Raw genomic sequence first — 19,323 nt, 5'->3', positions numbered from 1 at the left:
TTGTTTCTTTGAAAAAAATAGGGCTGGACAGACACCCAATCTGCCCTGTGCATAGCGCCGCCCATGCTACAATCCTTACATTCAAACCCAAAATTCCCTAATTCTAAACCTAAATTGAAACATTTTTACTCCAAATCAAATGGACAGACCCTAAATCACTAGCTTTTCAAACAATAATTCAAAACAAAAGACAGAAAACCATATGGATCAAGCACTCCGACGTCGTTTTGTCCATCCACGTCCACTACGACAACTCTGTCGTCGCTAGCGTCGAGGGGTTGGTGTACATCGGAACGGTGGACACTAGACGGAATGGTCAAAGTGTGGAAGAGAGCAGACATTGCTGAAGAAAAAGGGTGGTGACGGCATGGCTAGTGGGGGGTGTGGGTGGGTATGATTGGTGGTGGGTTTGGGTGGTTAAGGATGATGGTGTGGTGGTTGGTTGCAGAGAGAGGAGAAAGGAGGAAGGATGATGCCATTCTTTGGGAATATGGATTGATCTTTTATTTTCTTTTTTATGTTTTGGAAATTGGAAGGAAGAAGTATAGAGGAGTGGAGAGGGGCTGGGGAAGCTGCTTGAGATGGTGTTGCTGGGGAGAGTTGGATTTAGGTAGTGTTTATTTATAATTTATTTTATTTTTAAAGCATAAAGAAGAAAGATTTTTATTTTATTAATTATATATAAATTTTTAATTAAACAAGTAATTACATTATTTTAAATTTAATTCAATTTAACCAAAAAAAAAAAAAAGTAGGCATTTCACATAACACATCATCACTTGCAGTAAAAAAAAAACTAAAATAGCCATTCCACGTCATCAAAACTAATAGACTTATTAATTTAGATAACGGTGGGAGGTAAAATGGAATACGAAATCACAATCAATGGTAAATAAGCCACTTTAACTTTAAAATATTAAAATAAAATTTAATCGAAATTTTAGGATGCAGAAAAGGGTGGTGATTGTAGCGGTGGTGTTAGATGGTAGTATTTGTCTCTTATTTCCCATAACCCAAAGAAATAAAAAAAGAAGCCACATATACAAATTCACATCCTCGACCACCAAATTGAAACTATAATCTAATAGGCTAAAGGTTACAAGGCCCAAGAAAAGGGGCCTAAGCTTCAGTTATTGGGCTCATTTCTCTTCTTTCCTTTTTGATATTGGACTTCGGTCTTCTTCATCACTGGTTGTCAAGTTTGCACCGGAGTCGGGCGAAGCCATGAAGTTCACGTTGATCCATCCATCGCATTAGCATCACAAGACGACGTCGTTTTCAGCTGTATTTCGCAGTCAGTTAGCTAGCAGCATACTGCGAGCTGGATAATTCGCGAAGGACAAGGAAGGTGGAGTTCCTTTTTATGGGTAAGGAGGGAAATATTGTGGATTGGCAAATGACTGTGCAGTTCCTTCCACTCCCATCTGTTAACAGAAATGAGTCCCAAACTTCATAACCCCTCTCCCCCTCTTCTAACTGAACCAAATTTCAATTAGATTACCAACCCCAAAGGCCAAACCCATCCTTCACCGAACCAAATTAATCTCCGTAACCAAACACCACCTCTTCCATGCCGATTGCCTCCATTTCCATCCTCCGCCACAGCACCATCATCCCTACCACCACCGCCACAACTCTCCCAACCGTCGCCAAGCTCATCCGCCAAATCTCAACCCTCCGATGCTTCTCCGTCGCCGCAGCCAAACAGCAGCACAACCCTAATGTCTCCAGGAAATCCCAGCCCCCGAGCAAGAAGCTTCTCAGAGCCAAACAGACCGTCAAGGACTACTCGTCCCTCGCCCCGGTTCTCTCTCCTCAGGACAAGCCGCCTCTCTCTGAATCCAAAAGCGTCGGCACCGTCGCCGCCGCCCAAGCCAACTTCATGCGCGTCATAGTGGAACCTCCTAGAAGCTTCGACGAGAGCAAAGTGGAGTTGCTGTGTGTTGTGAAGGCGGTGCTGAAGAAGATCAAGAGGAGAGTGTTAGTTGGGGACAAGGTGCTGGTGGGGTCCATTGATTGGGTGGACCGCCGGGGCATGATCGAGAATGTGTACCAGCGGAGCTCCGAGATTCTTGACCCGCCCGTCGCCAATGTGGACCATCTGCTCGTGCTCTTCTCCATGGACCAGCCCAAGCTCGAGCCGTTCGCGCTCACTAGGTTCTTGATCGAGGCCGAGTCCACTGGAATTCCACTCACACTCGCTTTGAACAAGTGCGAGCTGGTTGACGAAGAGGTTCGAATCCGATTCTTCTCTAAGTTCTGTTAATGGTGGTGATTAGTTTGGCTTCTTAATTTGCTATAATTTAATCATCTCTAGTGTTTAATTGGCTGAGCCTCTGAGCCTCTGAGCCTCTGAGGCAAGATTCATAGTTTCATATGTATGCTGTACACAATGTTTGGTTAAAGCTGTTTAGTAAGCGGCCTCTAAGAAAAGGAAAACAAAAGTGCCTAATGTAGTGCTGGTGCTATAGATGACATTTTGTGCATGCTCTGGTTCTATCATATTTCTCTGTGTAATCTCCAAATTTAGCACTTGACCGAATTGGAATGCGAATTGGGATGATTTTGGCATGATAAATGTGGTTTGCTTTTATAAGTTGCTATATAATCTTTATCCATCTTTCTGGTAGTATTGATTCTTAAGCGTGCTAGTCTTTGATGAAATACGCAGGCAATGGTTGCATGGAATTCTAGGCTACACAAGTGGGGCTACAAGCCAAATTTTTGCAGCGTTGAATCTAAATATGGACTTGATTCCCTTGCCTTTATATTGAGAGATCAAACAAGTGTGATTGTAGGTCCAAGTGGAGTTGGAAAGTCTAGTCTGATTAATGCTTTGAGGAACAACCACAATGCTTCGGATGCTGCAGAAGGGGAAAATTTGTTTGATCCAGTGGGTTTTATCTCTCTCTTCTTTCTTTTCTCGTTTTCTTTCCAATGCTGTGTTTGTGCAACCACTATGGTACTCATTTTCCCATTCTTCTTCCATGTCCTTATTACAGATTTTAGGCAGCAAGTGGTTTGAGGATCAGCTTGTTGGACAGGTTTCAACAAGAAGTGGCAGGGGGAAACATACTACTCGGAATGTCTCGTTGCTTCCACTGTCTGCAGGGGGTTATCTTGCTGATACTCCTGGGTTCAACCAGCCTAGTTTAATGAAAGTAACAAAGCAATCTCTGGCACAAGCATTCCCAGAGGTTTGTGTACTTTGTGTTATAAACTGCACTTGATTCATGTACTTAAGTTCCTTTTGCATCACATTCATAGCACATGTTAACTTTTATCGGTTTCTATCGGTACTGTCTCGTCTCGTTTATCCTGATCAGATCCGCCAGATGCTCAGTGACAGTGAGCCTGCAAAATGCTCGTTCAATGATTGCCTGCATCTTGGTGAACCAGGGTGCATCGTTAAAGCTGATTGGGAAAGATATCCATACTATTTCCAACTTCTTGATGAGATCAGAATCAGAGAGGAATTTCAGTTGAGGACTTTTGGAACAAAAAAGGAGGGTGACGTAAGGTATGCTTGAGTTCTATATAGCACGTCATTAGCCCTGTATGCATGCTTATTGAACTAAATTGTTCATTTCTGCGGTTTAAGAAAACTGCTACTTGAATGCGGATACCATGGTTGTTATGGTGTAAAGTGAGAAATGATATGCTGCACAGAAACATAGTGGTTGGGTGATGGCGGCATCTTTATGGCTTAAATCACTTGGAAATCCTTTCTTTACATGTTAAAAAATTGTAAAATTTTATTTATTATTCATACTGATATGCAAAGAAAGAATAATTGTTAACATCATTTTCTGGCTGCTTAACGTCGCTCTGGTATTCATCATTGTGCTATTTCAGACATAATCTCTGCCATAATCACTTGTTGAATGGACAGCTTGTGCTCTTTCAGACATAATCATTGAACTACCAAAATGATGAATACTTGTTGAATGGACAGCTTGTTGGACAGGTTTCAACAGCTGAATGGTGTTATTTCAGCAAATGGCATTCATCATTGTGCTACTTCGCCCTGGATTCCTTTTAGTTTTCACTTTCGATGAGGACCCAAAATGTTGTTCAGTTGTATCTCTATCATATAGTTTGCATACCTTACACATTCCGTTTTAGTCTCATTACTAACACAAATGTAGTTCAGTTGTATCTCTAGCACATGGTTTTAGTACCTTACATATTTTGTTTGTTATGTTATTGAACCTAAATGTGTCATAATCTTTGCAGGTACAAGATGGGAGATAAGGGTGTTCAGCAAGCAGAACCACGGTTGGAGCTCAAGAAGCATAGGAGAGTATCTCGCAAGAGTATGAACCAATCACTACTCGATGAATTAGATGAGCTGGATGATGACGACAACTTACTAGATGAGGAAAACGATCCCTTTTTAAAGGCAATGAGGGATGAAAACCAGTAGGAAGTTGCTTCATATACACTGTAAATAGTTGAGTTTGAACCTCGATCTCATTACAGAAGGTAGACTGACTGACCACGGCTATACAGATAACAGCATGAAAGTAATCGGATGGCTGGAGTCTATTGTAGTGAAACATGCAAGCAGAGTTTGCTAGTTGTAGCCAAACCAATGCCAGACATCTTCACACTTAATCATGCTTTAAATCTTTGATTCAGTAATTTCTTAATTCTAGTTCCTTGGCTTTCAACCTTTTTACTCTACCCCACATGTTTTGAAGAGTTATATAACAGTTATCAGATTACTTTTGTAAATTATTTTGCATCTATTAACTGTCAAAAGCAAAGCAAACGGCTTCCTATTTCTGAATCAGAAACGCATAAAACACAAAGCTGCAGATACCAAGAACATCTCTTCTAGTTCTAGTCATTCATTGTATAAAGTGCTGAAAACATAAGTCTTACAATGTAAATGTCTCATTCAAATTTTAGCACGGTATTTGGGTGTCACAAATGACACAGTGAAACTTACAAATGCTACTCCATTGCTGTGATCGGTCAAAAGTGACCTACTTCTTACTTCTTGGAGGCTTTCTTCTTTGAACTCACAGGCTGCTGTGGCTGCGGCTTGGGATGCTTCTCGGCTTCGCTCGGGTCCAACCACTTGAGCGGGTTGCGATTGAAGAAAGGCCAGTTGGGGACAGTGACCAATGTGGTGAGAACCACACCACCAGCATATGTGAGAACCATCATCTGGAACGACCCAGTTATGTAACCAGCGAGGAAACCCACCACCGCGAACACCAACAGCAGTATCTGCATCAACTGCTCAGCTAGCTTTTGGCCTTGCCAATCCATCTGAAAATTTACAAACAAAACTTGATGAAACAAAGTAATCTTCCTCAGGCAAACAAACAAGGGCCTGCTTTTTCATCAGGATTCATTCATAATGTAATTTAATCTACATCCCTCTTTCCACAACTATATGGCATGCAGATGACGCAAAAGCAGCTAAAGACCAAACAAATTAATTAAAACAAAATAAAGCAAATTCGCAACGTTTGAAACAAACCATAGAAACAATACCTTGAAATGAACTCTGAGGAGAACCCCTTGCTTTGCAAGCTGTAAAACGAGAAGAAAAGAGGAAAACCATTATAAGAAAGCAAAAACAAAGAGAAAAATACAAAAAATTCAATGCCATTCAGTCGAGTCGAGACTCGTATAAGAAAACCAATGAGATCTAATAAATCATGGAAATAATTTGACTGCTAAGCAATACGAAATCCTTCGGGTGCCGATGAACAAAACAGAACCAAATTCAAGTAAAGCGATGGCAGCATTGCAAAAGGAAAAATTATGGAGCAGCCGAAATTCGAACAAGTTTGGATCCAAAACCCTAGACCTGGGTTACACTCAAGTTTCCCTGCAACTAAACGATTGAAATTCCACGAGAGAAAGAGAAGGAGAGAGTAGCGTACCTGCGAACAGGCCAACTAACGAAAGCACGGGAGTGATAAACTGAGCGAGAGTGAGAATTTGTGCATCTATAGGGGAAAAATTAGACGAATAAAAAAAATTTAAACGCACCTTCGGTCCGTGAATGAAATCATAATCGTTCATTTTTCATCTAACGGTCGATAAGCTCAGCGCATACGTGGATTCGTGTGGTGCTTTGATAAATTTTGGGTCTTATTCAGTTCTGGGTTGCCAGCCCAATTAAATTCTCCCCCTAACCCTGCGGTTTCAACCCAAGAATAAACCCCCTGGACTACCATCGAATACTAACCCACTTAACAAGTTTGGCTGGGCGGACCCCCCTTTTTGATGAAATAATTTAGTTCAAATTATGAAAAGGGTGGCATTTTAAGTTATTTTCTAATAATTTTCACAATGCTTATGTCATAATTGAAAATATTCATTTTCCATTATTAAAAAAATATTAAATTGGAGATTGTTTAGTCATCCAATTCAACAATTTTAGTAACAATTAACACAAGTGTTCATTTAGTTGATACGACAACCGATCTTTAATTTCATTGATTTTTTTTTTCTTCTTCTAAAGATGATCTCTAAATGGCGATTGATAGACTGAAAATGTTGGATTATGACATAGAATAACTCTATTCATATCACATTTGTATATTACATTCACATACCATCTTATATGACAAATGAGGTGGACAACTATATCAATTAAATTAATCTAATATTTTCTTTTCTTTTATGGTGTTGTGAATTGATTTAACATTTTCTTTTCTTTTATGATTTGTTAATCACAACACGAGGATAGGCAAAGTTATCTACCAAATTAAACTTAAAGCTTTGTTATGAAAAAGATTAACATTCTAGATGGGAAATTCGTTAGACATTCAAAAACAATCCAACACTGTTGCGCCGCTATTCCATATTAACAAAGAAGGTTTTAGCTTAGGGCACAGCTTCACAATGGAATATTACGACAAATCAAATCAAGGAATAAAAAGGGGCGGTTTCCGATTTCAGATTGGGAATTTGCTTGACATAATGAAATGGAGTGGCATACCACGACAATCGGCACAAAAGAATATATAAAAGGCTCATGATATTGATGGGGTCTAATTATGATAAACATCGACTTTCAAGCATATTCTCCAACAAAACATAACATAATCTGAAACTAAAACACGAGTACCAAAAATTGTCTACACAACATCTCAAACTATATAAAAAGCAGCCAAAAACCATATCAATGCAAACGATGAATCGATAATGCCTCTTCGATTTCTTGTGACACTTTACGAGGAAGCACCGCTTCGTAGAGCTTGAGACTTCTTAGATTTGCTAGTTGCCAACTGGCTCTCAGGCTGCAATGAAGACACAGTATCAGAGAAGAGGCAAGGCAAATCAAATTAATCAGTCACTAGCTTCCCAAGTTTTCAACATGATACTCTAGATGTGTCGTCATCAAATTACCTCTTTCTTGACAGGCTCTTCCTTCTCGGCCAAAATCAGCTCAATATGGCAGGGGGATGACATATAGGCTGCAAAAGGTTTAGCAATATAAATCAATACAAAAAGAACTTTCAATAATAAAAGAAGGCCAAACTCTGGAACATACGGTTGATTCTTCCGTGAGCCCTGTAGGTTCTGCGCCTTTGCTTCTGTGCTTGGTTGACTTGGATGTGAGATACAATTAGCGAATCAACATCCAAACCCTTCACCTGAAAGATTGTCCAGCAATTATTAGTCTTCAGAACAAATAAAGACAACAGCAACAAAGTCAAAAGCCAGATGGAAACATACTTCAGCATTGCTCTCAGCATTCTTAAGCAAATCTAATATGAACTTGGCAGATTTGACAGGCCAGCGTCCCTGTCCATTGGAATGCCTGTTCTTTGCCTGAGCAGTACGCCCAACACCACGACAGAAACGGCGGAAGGGAATGGCCTGCTTGTGGACCAGAACATCCTCCAAATACCTCTTTGCCTTGACTAGGGGCAACTTTCTGATAGCAAATGCAGTTTCCCTCGTGTTCTGTGAAAAATAAAAACATAAGTTCAGACTTAAATGAGTACTTGACAGAGAATGTGCAACTATGACGATGCATATTTTAATAGATTGGCAGGAGGTGACTGACAGATAATTCTACACCGCAAGACCTTTTGACAAGGAAACCAAATCAAGGTATTACCAAGCAAGATGCAAAGTCAATAACAACATAAATGATCACAATCCATCAGGTTTTGAATTTTTTTTATATATATAGACACTTGCCAATGTTCCATTATTTACTGAACCTTCAGTCACGTGCAACATATGCAAGTACAGAGGCTCACCCAAAAACAATGCAGTTTATATTCCTGAAATATACGGGAGCCTAGTTCACATAAGGCAACTAAGCCCTGCTTTTATAATCAGGTTTCAAAAAATTAATAATATTTACATGTATGTGCAAATGTGCCATCATTTACTGAACCTTAAGTCACATGCAACTGATGCAAGTACAAAGGTTCACCCAAAAACAATGCAGTTAATGTCCCTGAAGTTTACGGGAGCTCAGTTCACATAAGGCAACTAAGCCCTGCTTTTATAATCAGGTTTCAAAAAACTAATAATATTTCATACGCGCAAATGTTCCATCATTTACTGAACCTTAAGTCACATGCAACTGATGCACGTACAGAGGTTCACCCAAAAACAATGTAAGTGATCTACCTGAAGTTTATGAGAGCCCAGTTCACATATGGGAATAAAGGCCTGCCTTTTTTCATCAGGACTCAAAAAACTAAATACATGCAACTGTGTGCATTCAACTATGAGAGTTGAGACAAAATTTGTGAGAAGAAAAATAAATGGATTCAGAACATTTTATAATCACTATCTGATGCTAACATATTATGCAACAGATTACCACCATAACTCAACTTAAAACTTAACTCACAGCAGAAGAGCAAAATAATTCCCTTGTTTACATAATGTTCTCAACCAGAATCCTAATTGTGAAACTAGGAAACCAACCAACAGACCACAAAAATTGAACCGGACCAAAAAAAAAATTGCAATACATTAAAAGCTCATTTCTAGAACAAACAACACAAAACTAGTAATTCAAAATGTTACATTATAGTGACGTCAACCCATTCACAATGAAACCATGCTTTTTATTTATTTATCAGATTTCACAATGAAACCATGCCTTTTTTTATTTATCAGATTTGACAATGAAACCAAATTTTAATCCATCATTTCACAGTAAATCATCACATAGTTAACGTAAAAGCAGCAAAGCACAAACAAGCCGGCTTTAACCGAAACACGCTAAAATCCGAAACATCAGACACTCTGGCAAGCCAAAAATAATAACAATACCTTGAAATGAACTCTGAGGTCAGAACCCCTTGCTTTGCAGGCTGTAACAAAAGAAACAAAAATACAAGCCACTATAAGATCAAAACGGCTTTCCCAGAGAAACCCAAATGAAAAACAAAATCAATGCCATTCAGCTCAGATTCGCATAGAAGATAAACGACGAGATCTAGAACCATGAAAAGCCATAAGAGCACATACACTTGGTGATATTGTCGGGCTCCCTGGAGTACTTCACCTGAAACAAAAGATGAAGGTTAAATGCATTTGAAGCGGTAGAGATTCAGAAGCTAAACAAGCTTTCGCATGCGAGGAAGAGAGAGAAAGAAGATTCAAGTGGTGGAGGAGAAAAGGTACCATGGCGGCTGATGCTGCTTCTGCCTCACAGAAGGGGTTTGCGTTTGCTATTTAGCAGAAGAGGCGAGTCGTGTGGGACTTGTGCTTTTATAAACAAAAGCAAAATGAAACCCTAGGTAAATCCCAGACCTAATGCTCATGGACCCTCTCACTTGGGCTGGGCTGTAAAAGTTTAGTTTGCACTGGGCTCATATCATAAACGACGTCGTTTTCGTTTAAGTGGGCTCTTATTAACAATTCTCTGGATTCGGGTACGGCCTGTCCTCAATTCAAAATGGTAAAGGGCTAAATTGAAAACTAAATCGAACCACATGAAATATGAAATGAAAAAAATAACATAAACTAGCTCAATATTCCAAACCCCAAACTGATCCTATGAGTCATTTTATGTTGACGGTCTTATCTGAGGCCTTAGATGAGGCCCTCATTATGAAAAGATAATAGTAAAACAGTCTAACTGCCTAATTGAGTTTCTACCAAAAGTCAAAACCAAACTCTTCATCGTCGTGTGGAAAGTTCTCAATGAATCAACACTAACGCTCCAAGAAAATTATGGACCCACATACTATCGTGTGAAGATCATAAGTGGCATGTCAATAATATCACGATTTTATTCAAAGGAAAATGGTATGGATATTATCTTTAGAAACTAATTTGTATACCATCTATCTAATATAAGTGGAGCCCATCAATATAATAGGTCCCATCTTTATTAGAGACACAGTATATAAATTGGTCTCTAAACATGATCTCCCAAACATGATCTTTATTTGAATTATAAGATGCGTGAAATCATGATCACAATATATTAGGTTTGTTGTTCACATATAAATGTTATTATACAAATTCACAACATTAAATACTAAAGCACATGCACAAAATTTAACATATATATTACACTAGAGTTCTTTTGGGCAATGCCATTTAGTTATATGTTCAATTTTGAGATGTTTTGTAAGAATAACATTCGTAATTTTGACACATTTACACACCAAGTTTACTTGATTTAGGCCCCGTTCAAGAGTCAACGTGGTTTTTTCTTCTCTAAATAATAAATTGTATAGGAAACTACTGAAGGCTCTATCCGAATCCAAGTCGGAGTGTATGTATCTACAATGCAAATATGAAAAAATATTTATCGTGGAAAGCCAAACTAATAAGTAGGTCCGAATTTGGATGGGACTCACGGGAAGGAAGAAAATAATTCATTAGAGTTCAGGCAAAAAAAATAACAATAATAGTTCATTAGGGTTTTATCATCAGCAGCAAAGCCCCGCATATAAATGCATTGTAAACTAATAGTCAATTGGCTTGCACCACCAAAAGAAGGAGGCTTAACCATATCCCAATATCATCATCATCATAAATGGCTATGGCTTGCACCACCGAAAGAAGGAGTTCAAGCACAACACCAACACCAAATAAGTGGACTGATGAACTCCCAGCTGATCTTTTAGAGTTGATCGTGAAAAAGCTCGCTTGGAATTTCGTCGACATCATTCGCTTTAAAGCCGTCTGTTCTTCTTGGAACCGCGCTGCAAGATCGTATACCTCTGCCCCGTATCACACCCAGTTGCCTCCTCAATATCCATGGCTCAAGCTCTTCACCCAACGGGATAAGCAACAATATCCATGGCCCTCTCATGACCATCACAGCTGGTGCTTCTTCAGCCTTGCAGACAATAACGTTTACAAGATGGACTGGGATACGTCCCAAGGCTTTGGCTTTCATGACCGGGCTGTTTCCTTTTTGGGTTCATCACATGGGTGGCTGGTGGTTCGGGAGAATAAGGTGCTCAGGGAATACGAAATCGTTCATCTTTTCAATCCAATTTCTACACAATGCAGGACGCTTCCTCCCTAGCCACCGCGCGGGTCTTCAATACATAAAGTTGTGCTTTCCTCGGATCCCTCTCGCAACAACAACTTTGTCGTTGTGGTGATTTATCATCCCTCCAAGGGACAAGGGTAGCATTATATCAGCACGGCAGAGGAGGAGACAACGCTGCAGCATGGACTGATTTGGGGGGTTATCCTTGGTATGGCAATTCTGATATCGTATTCCACAACAATGGCCATTTATTTGCACTGTGGATAGACCACTCAATTAAAGTTTGGGACTTCGGGGACACCTGTAATGATAATATTCCCACGAAGATCATGAATTTTCAACCTTCCATGGATCTGAATGTTATTGGTGGTGGCAGCATGACGAAGGATGAACGATGGTTTGTGGACTCGATGGGTCATCTTTTGCTTGTGGGGCGGGAAAGTTCCGAGAATGATTCCAGATCAGGAGCAGTGGAATTTTATATCTACAAGTTAAACATTGCTGCCAAAACGTGGGAGAAGGTGGAATGTTTGCCTGATTGTGCTTTATTTTTGGGCAGAAATCAACCGGCAATGTCATTATCCACCCAAGAACTGCCAAGATTAAAAGAAAACTCGATTTATGAGTGGAAGCTGCAGAAGGATTGTGATTATAATTTTGATATTCATGTAGAAGTATACAACCTAGAAACTAAACTTGTTAAACCATATTATACAACTCGAGTGCCTAAGAGCGCTAGTTGTTCACCACCCGTTTGGATTGTGCCTAGTGCTTTCGGCCCAATAAGAGAAAAGATTGTGCTTAGTACTTGGTTACGTTAGTCTCAGTCTCAACTGTTTTTGTTTGTTATAAATAGGTTGAGCACTTTTTGCTTAGAGTTGCACTGATGCCCCCATATATGGCATTTTTGGTAGAAATAGTATTTGGCAAAACTCAAAAGTTTTTTGTGTTTCTTTTTGCAAAAATTAATCTCAAAATTCAACCAAATAATTTGCAGCAAGAAATAGTTTGAGTTATGTTATTTAAATTACATCTCTGAGAGATACCTCTCATAGCCTTGGGCTTCTAATTAATGTGGAAGGCCAGACGCACTAGCCATGATGGTTCGGCAGGCTGAGGAACAATAGTAAGGCTGGTGGCGGTGATGGGATACGCTGTGCGGTGGTGACTTTCTTTTTGTTAATTTAACATTGCTTTTTATAATTTTTTTTATTAAACAAAATACGCAAAATACATGTTACTAATTTATTAATACCCCATTATTTAGGATATAAATTTTGTGCATAAATTTGGTGTTTATAGCAGCACTCTAGTAGTTTTATCATACAAATAGATACATGTGGAGCGCAATACTTTTTGGAACTCTCCTTTTTCTTCCTCTTTTTTTTCAAATCTCATAAGCTATTATATGAAAAGATTTGGGTCTTAAGCTTTAGCTCGAGGGCGGTGACGTCAGCGAGCAAAATTCACATTTTTTTGATCATTGGAGCGTGAGTTTCACGTGCCAACAGTAAAAAAAATTTGACGTCATCCCTGACATAATCCAACGGACATATGCCACGTGTCGCAACCTGGATGCTCAGATCGGTTTTTTTCCAAAAATCAGACGGTAAAAAAAATTCTGAATTTTTTTTTTAAAATTTCAAAAAATTCTGGATTTTTTCCCTATAAATACCTAACAATTTTATTTACTTTCCATACCAAATCTTCATACAATTTCTTCTCCTTCCAATATTTTTTACTTTCCACACCAAATCTTCATACAAACTCTTCTCCTTCCAGTATTTTTTACTTTCCACTCACAGTTTTCTACTACTTTCCATTTGTATCAAAAAAACAAATGGCATGTCGAAGCTAGAGGCGCGTGGACAACTCAGAAAAATATTGCGTTGTGTCAGTCTTGGGTGACCGTTAGTCATTGCCTTGTCACGGGCAATGAGATGAAGTTCTCTCATATGTGGAGCAAAATGCTTGAAGAATTTTGTGAAAGATCGGGTTCCATTCGGACTGAAATTGCGTTGTCTAATAGATGAAAAATTCTAAATAAAGAGTTAGGAAAATGGAGAAATGCCTTGACAAAGACAATGAAGAACATTCGAAGCGGGCAAAATCTATCCGATGAGGTAAAATATTTATAATTGCCATTTTAATCAATTTAATGTAACTTTGTTTTTTTATTGCATATTCTATTTCTTATTATTTTTTTTTTTGCATTTCCAATTTGTCTATATTTTCTTGCATAATCAATTTTATTCTTGCATTTCAAAATAGTTTATGTTTTCTTGCATAATCTTTTTTTTTTCTTTTACTTCCAATTATTTATTTTTAATAGATCATATAAGCACAAGTTTGGTTCGGTGCCATGGGGCAAGGCAAAAAATATTTCTTGCATTTCCAATGTTGGGAAGTTGTGAAGAATTGTTTGAGATTCAAAATTATTCCCATAGGTCCGCCGGTTGTGTTGAATGAGACGCCGCTCCACGATTCGCCAACAACCGATTCGCCATTGGACTCCCCAGTGGAAATGGAGTCACCACTCCCAAGTCCGCCGAGACCTATTGGGAGAAAGATGGCAAAGGCCAAGAGAGGGAGCAATTCGAACAATGAATGTGTACAATTATTGGAGCAAATAGCTAAGAACATCGCACTATGAATTGAGAGAGACTTGAAAAGAGATGAAGCGGACATGGCACGACAGGAAGCATTTGCAATTCAACAGCAGCAGACACAAGAAAAAGACATGGATGATAAAGAGATGAAAATCATGGCCATGGATACGAGCCATATGTCTCCTGAAACAAAGGCCTATTGGAAGCTAAGACGAAGGGATGTGATGAGAAGAAAACTTTTCCATGATAACGGACCTAGCAATATAGATTGGTTAAATGATGAAAACCATTAACTTGTATTGAAACACCTTTGCCATATGTATTAATTTGTTATATTGTTTCCTTTTTATTCAATAAAGAAAGCCTTAATTAATATGACTATTTATTAAAAACATTTGAGCATCAAAACAAAGTTTAATTAAAAACAAACGTTAATTTATTGCAAACAACACACAAAACAAACCATATTTAAAAGCATAATAATAATAAAAAGCATAATTCCAAAAAACACCACACATAAAATAAAGCATAATTCCAAACAAAGCACTAATCTTGACTTCATCCATTGTGATTGCCTTTCATCTCCCACAAGTGCTCGATCAAGTCAAGTTGACGTCTCTCGTGAACATATGAAGATTGCATTTCTTGATAACAATCAATAATGGGGTTGTTGTATCGACCATCCCGAAGTAACGATTTGGCCTTCATTGGTTGTCCATTTGGTCTCATTGGCCTTTCATATATTCTTATCAACGCCGTGTTCATGGGATCAGGTTTAAACACCTCTGGAGCATCATAATCATACTCATCCTCCACAATCATGTTGTGGAGGATGATGCAAGTCATCATAATGCTCCGCAGCACCTCCTCATCTAGCATCCGAGCAGCACCCATAATAATTGCCCAACGAGCTTGCAAGATACCGAAACACATTTCCACGTCTTTCCTGTAACCTTCTTGAAAGAAAGCAAAGCTTGTTTCCTTCTTAGATTGGGATTTGGAATTGTTTTCACAAATGTCGTCTACCTAGGATAAATTCTGTCGGCAAGGTAGTACGCACCAGAGTATACAGTATTGTTGATTTGGTACATGATCTGGGGGGAATGACCTCGCAATACCTCGTCGAACACTGGGAATTGACCAAGGACGTTGAGGTCATTCTGAGATCCGGCAACCTCGAAGAAGGCATGCTAAACCCAACAGTCGAATGAAGCTACGACCTCCAAAATTATACTTTTTTGGCCCTTCCGATTCCTGTACTCTCCTTGCCAAGCAGTAGGACAATTCTTCCACTGCCAGTGCATGCAATCGATACTTCCAATCATTCCTGGGAAACCTCAAGCCTCAGCTTTTTGTAGAAGTTTTGCAGGTCCCTCGGCGTGGGTTTGCGAAGGTACTCCCTTGTGTACAAATTTTCCACTGCATCACCGAATCTCACCAAGCACTCTAGGATAGTTGATTTTCCTATCCTTGCAATTTCATCCACCTGCTCTGCAGATGCCTCATAAGCAAGCATCCGCAAAGCAGCTGTAAGTTTTTGCTCCGAGAGAATACCCAAAACTCCAACAGCATCATACTTTTGAATGAAGTATGTGTCGTAATTACAAATATTATGCATGATTTTTTGGAACAAATGTGGCTGCATTCTATATTTCTCTCGAAACTTAGAAACAAGATATAACGAATTTGGGATAAAGTAATCTTCCAAGAGATTCTTACCCCGAGACTCTCTACGTCTGTCCACATTCGGAGTAAGACGACGGCGGAGTTGCCTTGATTGATTAAGCATACACACCGCTGCTACACCCATTTCTTCCTCTTCTTTATCGGCCTCTCGATCTTCACCATCACGTCTACTCCAGATTTCTTCATCTTCTTTTTGTTGCCTCTCCAACACCGTCCTCAAGTTTGACATTGAGGGTAGAATGTGTTTTGTAAAATCTGATAAATGAAGGAATAGATAAGAGATGGTGTGAGATGTATGAGATGATGGTGTAGTTTTATAGAGGGATTCAGAAGATAGAGATGACACGTGGCATAATTTTAGATGGTGAAAATCTTATCTGAAATATGAGATTATAATTTTTAAAAAATATCTGAAAATCTTATCTGACATGCTCCACGTGGCACAATTTTAGAGGGTGAAAATCTGATATGAAATCTGAGATTATAATTTTTTTTTAAATATATGAAAATCTTATCTGACATGGGACACATGGCACAATTTTAGAAGGTGAAAATCTTATCTGAAATATGAGATTATAATTTTTTATAATGAATATCCGAAAATTTTATCTGGAATAAGACACGTGGCAACCTAGATTCTCATCCGAAATTTTTTTCTGAAAAATAATGGACACGTGGCAACCAAAAATCTTATTCGAAAATTTAATTACAAAAGATTATCAAAATTAATGGTTTAAAGTATAAAAAAAAAAGGAAATAAAGTACAATGAACACTAATTGCTGTAGCCTTAGCCTTTTGGGGTGGAACCACAAATGGCAAGGCTGCCACTATTCACATGAATAGTGCCCTTGCCTTAGCCCTTTGAGATGGAGATGCTCTTAATACGTCCGATTTTAGACGGGCTACAAATTTTTGGAGTGGGAGCGAAGTCGGCAAAAGGAAAGAAATCTAAAATACAGGAAACTGGGGAAGAAAAAAAAAAAGAGAAACAAAAAAGTTGTCAAGTAATAGAGTTTTTATGAATTCCACCACCTTAATTGGGGAAATTCTGTGAATTAGGTTCTCTCAATTTGTTTAGGAAGGCTCTTATTTCTATTATTTTCTTTCTCCTTTTATATTTTGGTGCCGATGACATAACAATGGTACAAAATTGCCCTTTTTCATCCCAGCGCAGGATCTACTCTATATATATTAGGGTCTTGGAAATTTCTGAAAGCACAACAAGCATAAAGAAAACATATCCCCAATCTCAGCCCAGCCTATAAATACATGCAAATAATTGGGAATCTAGCTAATCATATCCCAATAATATCCTCATCGTCAATGGCTATGGCTTGTTCCACCGGAAGAAGGAGGCTAACTTATTCAAGCACAACACCAACAACAACAAAATGGGCTGATGAACTCCCACCTGAGCTGTTAGGGTTGATCGTGAAAAAGCTCTCTTCGAATGTTGTCGACATCATTCGCTTTGAAGCCGTCTGTTCTTCTTGGAACCGTGCTGCGAGATTGTATACCTCTGCCCCGTATTACACCAAGTTGCCTCAATATCCGTGGCTCATGCTCCTCATCCTCCCCATCCTCGACAAATGGAGTTGGTGCCCCAAACCCCCTCGTATTGATCATGAGAGCAGGTGCTTCTTTAGCCTTGCAGAGAATAAGGTTTACAAGATGGACTGGAAAGCGTCTCAAGACTTTCATGGCTATGGCGAGTGTTTGGGTTCATCACATGGGTGGCTGGCAATTCGGGAGTTTAAAACAATGAAATTATCCCAAGAAATCGTTCATCTTTTCAATCCAATTTCTAGACAACGCTTGACGCTTCCATTGAGGCCGGGAAAGGCTTCAACTGCTAAAGTTGTGCTTTCCTCGGACCCTTCTTGCAACAACAACTTTGTCGTTGTGGTAATTTATGATATCTCCTTGGGACCGCCAGGGATAGCATTCTATCAGCACGGCAGAGGAGGCAACGCTGCTGCATGGACTGACTTAGAGGGTTCACATGATCACTATTCTGATATTGTATTCCACAACAATGGCCAATTATTTGCACTGTCCACCAACCACTCAATTCAAGTTTGGGACTTCGGGGACACATATAATAATTATCCCACGAAGATCATGGATTTTCAACCTTCCATGAATCCAAATGTTCTTGACGGCCCAATGACGCACCATAAAAAATGGTTGGTGGAGTCAATGGGTGAGATTCTGTTTGTGGAGCGGCAATGGTTGTGGTTGGGGTCTGATACCAAAGGAGCAGTGGACTTTTATGTCTGCAAGTTAAACATTGCTGCCAAAAAGTGGGAGAAGGTGGAGTGCTTGCGTGGTTGTGCTTTATTTTTGGTCAGAAATCAATCAGCAATGTCATTATCCACCCGGGAATTGCCAAATTTGGAAGAAAACTCGATTTACTATGCAGAAACGTATCAGGAGGGTGATCTATATAAGCGGAAGCTGCATAGGGGTTGGAGTGAGATTCGTGTTGGAGGAGTATTCAAATTCAACTTAGAAACTAAAGTTGTTAAGCCATATTATATAACTCGTGAGCATGTGGACACTAGTTATTCAAAACCCGTTTGGATTGTGCCTAGTCCCTAGTGATGTTGGCATCAACTATTTTTGTTTCTGTTTAACATGTAATAGGTAGGCTTATGATAGGATATAATTTGCAATTACTAATAAGTCTCTACAAGTTCTAGAGTTATACATTGTATGAGTTGCGTGTCTTGTGGTATTCCTATGAGTTAATTTGCATCTTAATGTCAATAAATTGTCGTAGGTCCATCAGTTATAGTGTGAAGCCAAAAGCATCGAATCAATGTTATGAGAACTACCGTCAATAATCTTTAGTTTGATCCATTTCTTTCAATCAACACTTCTGTTCCAACATCATATATATATATATACACACACACACACATATGTAACATGTTGAATTATTTTGGGTTAAAGGCTAAAAAATTGAGCTAATGTCATAGTGGAAAAATATGTTTGGCCTAAAACCAGTGGTCCCAGGTTCGATCCTACACTAGTAAAAAAAAACCCTTGCGCGACCAAATTTTGCGCGACGAAAAACTATTCGTCGCTCAAAGTCACTTTGCGCGACGAAACTTGAAACTTCGTCACTCAAAGTCTTGCGCGACCAAATTTTGCGCGACGAAAAATAATTTGTCGCGCAAAATCACTTTGCGCGACGACAATACATCGTCACTCAAAGTCTTGCGCGACCAATTTTGCTCGACGAAAAATAATTCGTAGCTCAAAGTGACTTTGCGCGACGAAAAGTAAACTTCGTCGCGCAAAGTCCTTATAAAAATAAATAAAAATAAAAAATTATTTTTTAAAATCTTTGCATTACGTAATCCAAACATTTTGTCACCTAAACCAATTTTTTTTATTTTTTTTATTTTGTATGCATAACACTTAAGAAATTAAACGGTATATATATTTATTAAGTAGCTTTAAATTTATTATTTTAGATCGGATCAGATTTTTGTTAGAAAAATATATTATTATTGTTCGGATTGGGTTTTTGTTAGAAAATATATATTTTAAATTGACGATCG

At 38.8% G+C, this 19,323-nt stretch overlaps 4 protein-coding genes across 4 annotated transcripts; 2 read left to right on the top strand and 2 right to left on the bottom strand.

Moving 5' to 3' along the window:
- LOC18793863 (small ribosomal subunit biogenesis GTPase RsgA) lies at nt 1,090-4,673 on the top strand. Its single transcript, XM_007222361.2, has 5 exons — nt 1,090-2,233; nt 2,672-2,893; nt 3,003-3,197; nt 3,327-3,520; nt 4,237-4,673. Exons 1-5 carry the CDS (start codon nt 1,571-1,573, stop codon nt 4,424-4,426), a joined length of 1,464 nt encoding a protein of 487 aa, XP_007222423.1. The 5' UTR covers nt 1,090-1,570; the 3' UTR covers nt 4,427-4,673.
- Nucleotides 4,821-6,003, bottom strand: LOC109949144 (probable signal peptidase complex subunit 1). Its single transcript, XM_020563654.1, has 3 exons — nt 5,904-6,003; nt 5,509-5,547; nt 4,821-5,280 (listed from the first exon to the last, which is right to left on the bottom strand). The coding sequence occupies exon 3, from the start codon at nt 5,278-5,280 to the stop codon at nt 4,999-5,001; it is 282 nt and encodes a 93-aa protein (XP_020419243.1). The 5' UTR covers nt 5,509-5,547; nt 5,904-6,003; the 3' UTR covers nt 4,821-4,998.
- Nucleotides 6,990-9,733, bottom strand: LOC18791413 (60S ribosomal protein L17-2). The gene is made up of 7 exons (XM_007227463.2): nt 9,628-9,733; nt 9,472-9,508; nt 9,274-9,314; nt 7,708-7,938; nt 7,523-7,625; nt 7,378-7,445; nt 6,990-7,268 (listed from the first exon to the last, which is right to left on the bottom strand). Exons 1-7 carry the CDS (start codon nt 9,628-9,630, stop codon nt 7,200-7,202), a joined length of 552 nt encoding a protein of 183 aa, XP_007227525.1. The 5' UTR covers nt 9,631-9,733; the 3' UTR covers nt 6,990-7,199.
- Nucleotides 17,078-18,355, top strand: LOC18792562 (putative F-box protein At5g55150). The gene has a single exon (XM_007221645.2). The coding sequence runs from the start codon at nt 17,078-17,080 to the stop codon at nt 18,353-18,355; it is 1,278 nt and encodes a 425-aa protein (XP_007221707.2).

This window comes from Prunus persica, chromosome G1 (assembly GCF_000346465.2).
Source record: "Prunus persica cultivar Lovell chromosome G1, Prunus_persica_NCBIv2, whole genome shotgun sequence".
Lineage (NCBI taxonomy): Eukaryota > Viridiplantae > Streptophyta > Magnoliopsida > Rosales > Rosaceae > Prunus > Prunus persica.
Note: the sequence above shows the minus strand (reverse complement) of the source record. Positions and strands in the feature narration are given on the sequence as shown.

Excerpts from the sequence above, each read along its gene's own strand:
- LOC18791413 (XM_007227463.2), bottom strand. Across the intron at positions 7,939-9,273 it reads ACCTCAGAGTTCATTTCAAG|AACACGAGGGAAACTGCATT; the intron begins GTATTGTTATTA and ends TATTTTTCACAG. Across the intron at positions 7,446-7,522 it reads GGCTCACGGAAGAATCAACC|CCTATATGTCATCCCCCTGC; the intron begins GTATGTTCCAGA and ends AACCTTTTGCAG.
- LOC18792562 (XM_007221645.2), top strand. The coding sequence starts at position 17,078 with ATGGCTATGGCTTGTTCCACCGGAAGAAGGAGGCTAACTTATTCAAGC.
- LOC109949144 (XM_020563654.1), bottom strand. The coding sequence starts at position 5,280 with ATGGATTGGCAAGGCCAAAAGCTAGCTGAGCAGTTGATGCAGATACTG.
- LOC18793863 (XM_007222361.2), top strand. The coding sequence starts at position 1,571 with ATGCCGATTGCCTCCATTTCCATCCTCCGCCACAGCACCATCATCCCT. Across the intron at positions 2,234-2,671 it reads GCGAGCTGGTTGACGAAGAG|GCAATGGTTGCATGGAATTC; the intron begins GTTCGAATCCGA and ends TGAAATACGCAG. Across the intron at positions 3,198-3,326 it reads TGGCACAAGCATTCCCAGAG|ATCCGCCAGATGCTCAGTGA; the intron begins GTTTGTGTACTT and ends TATCCTGATCAG.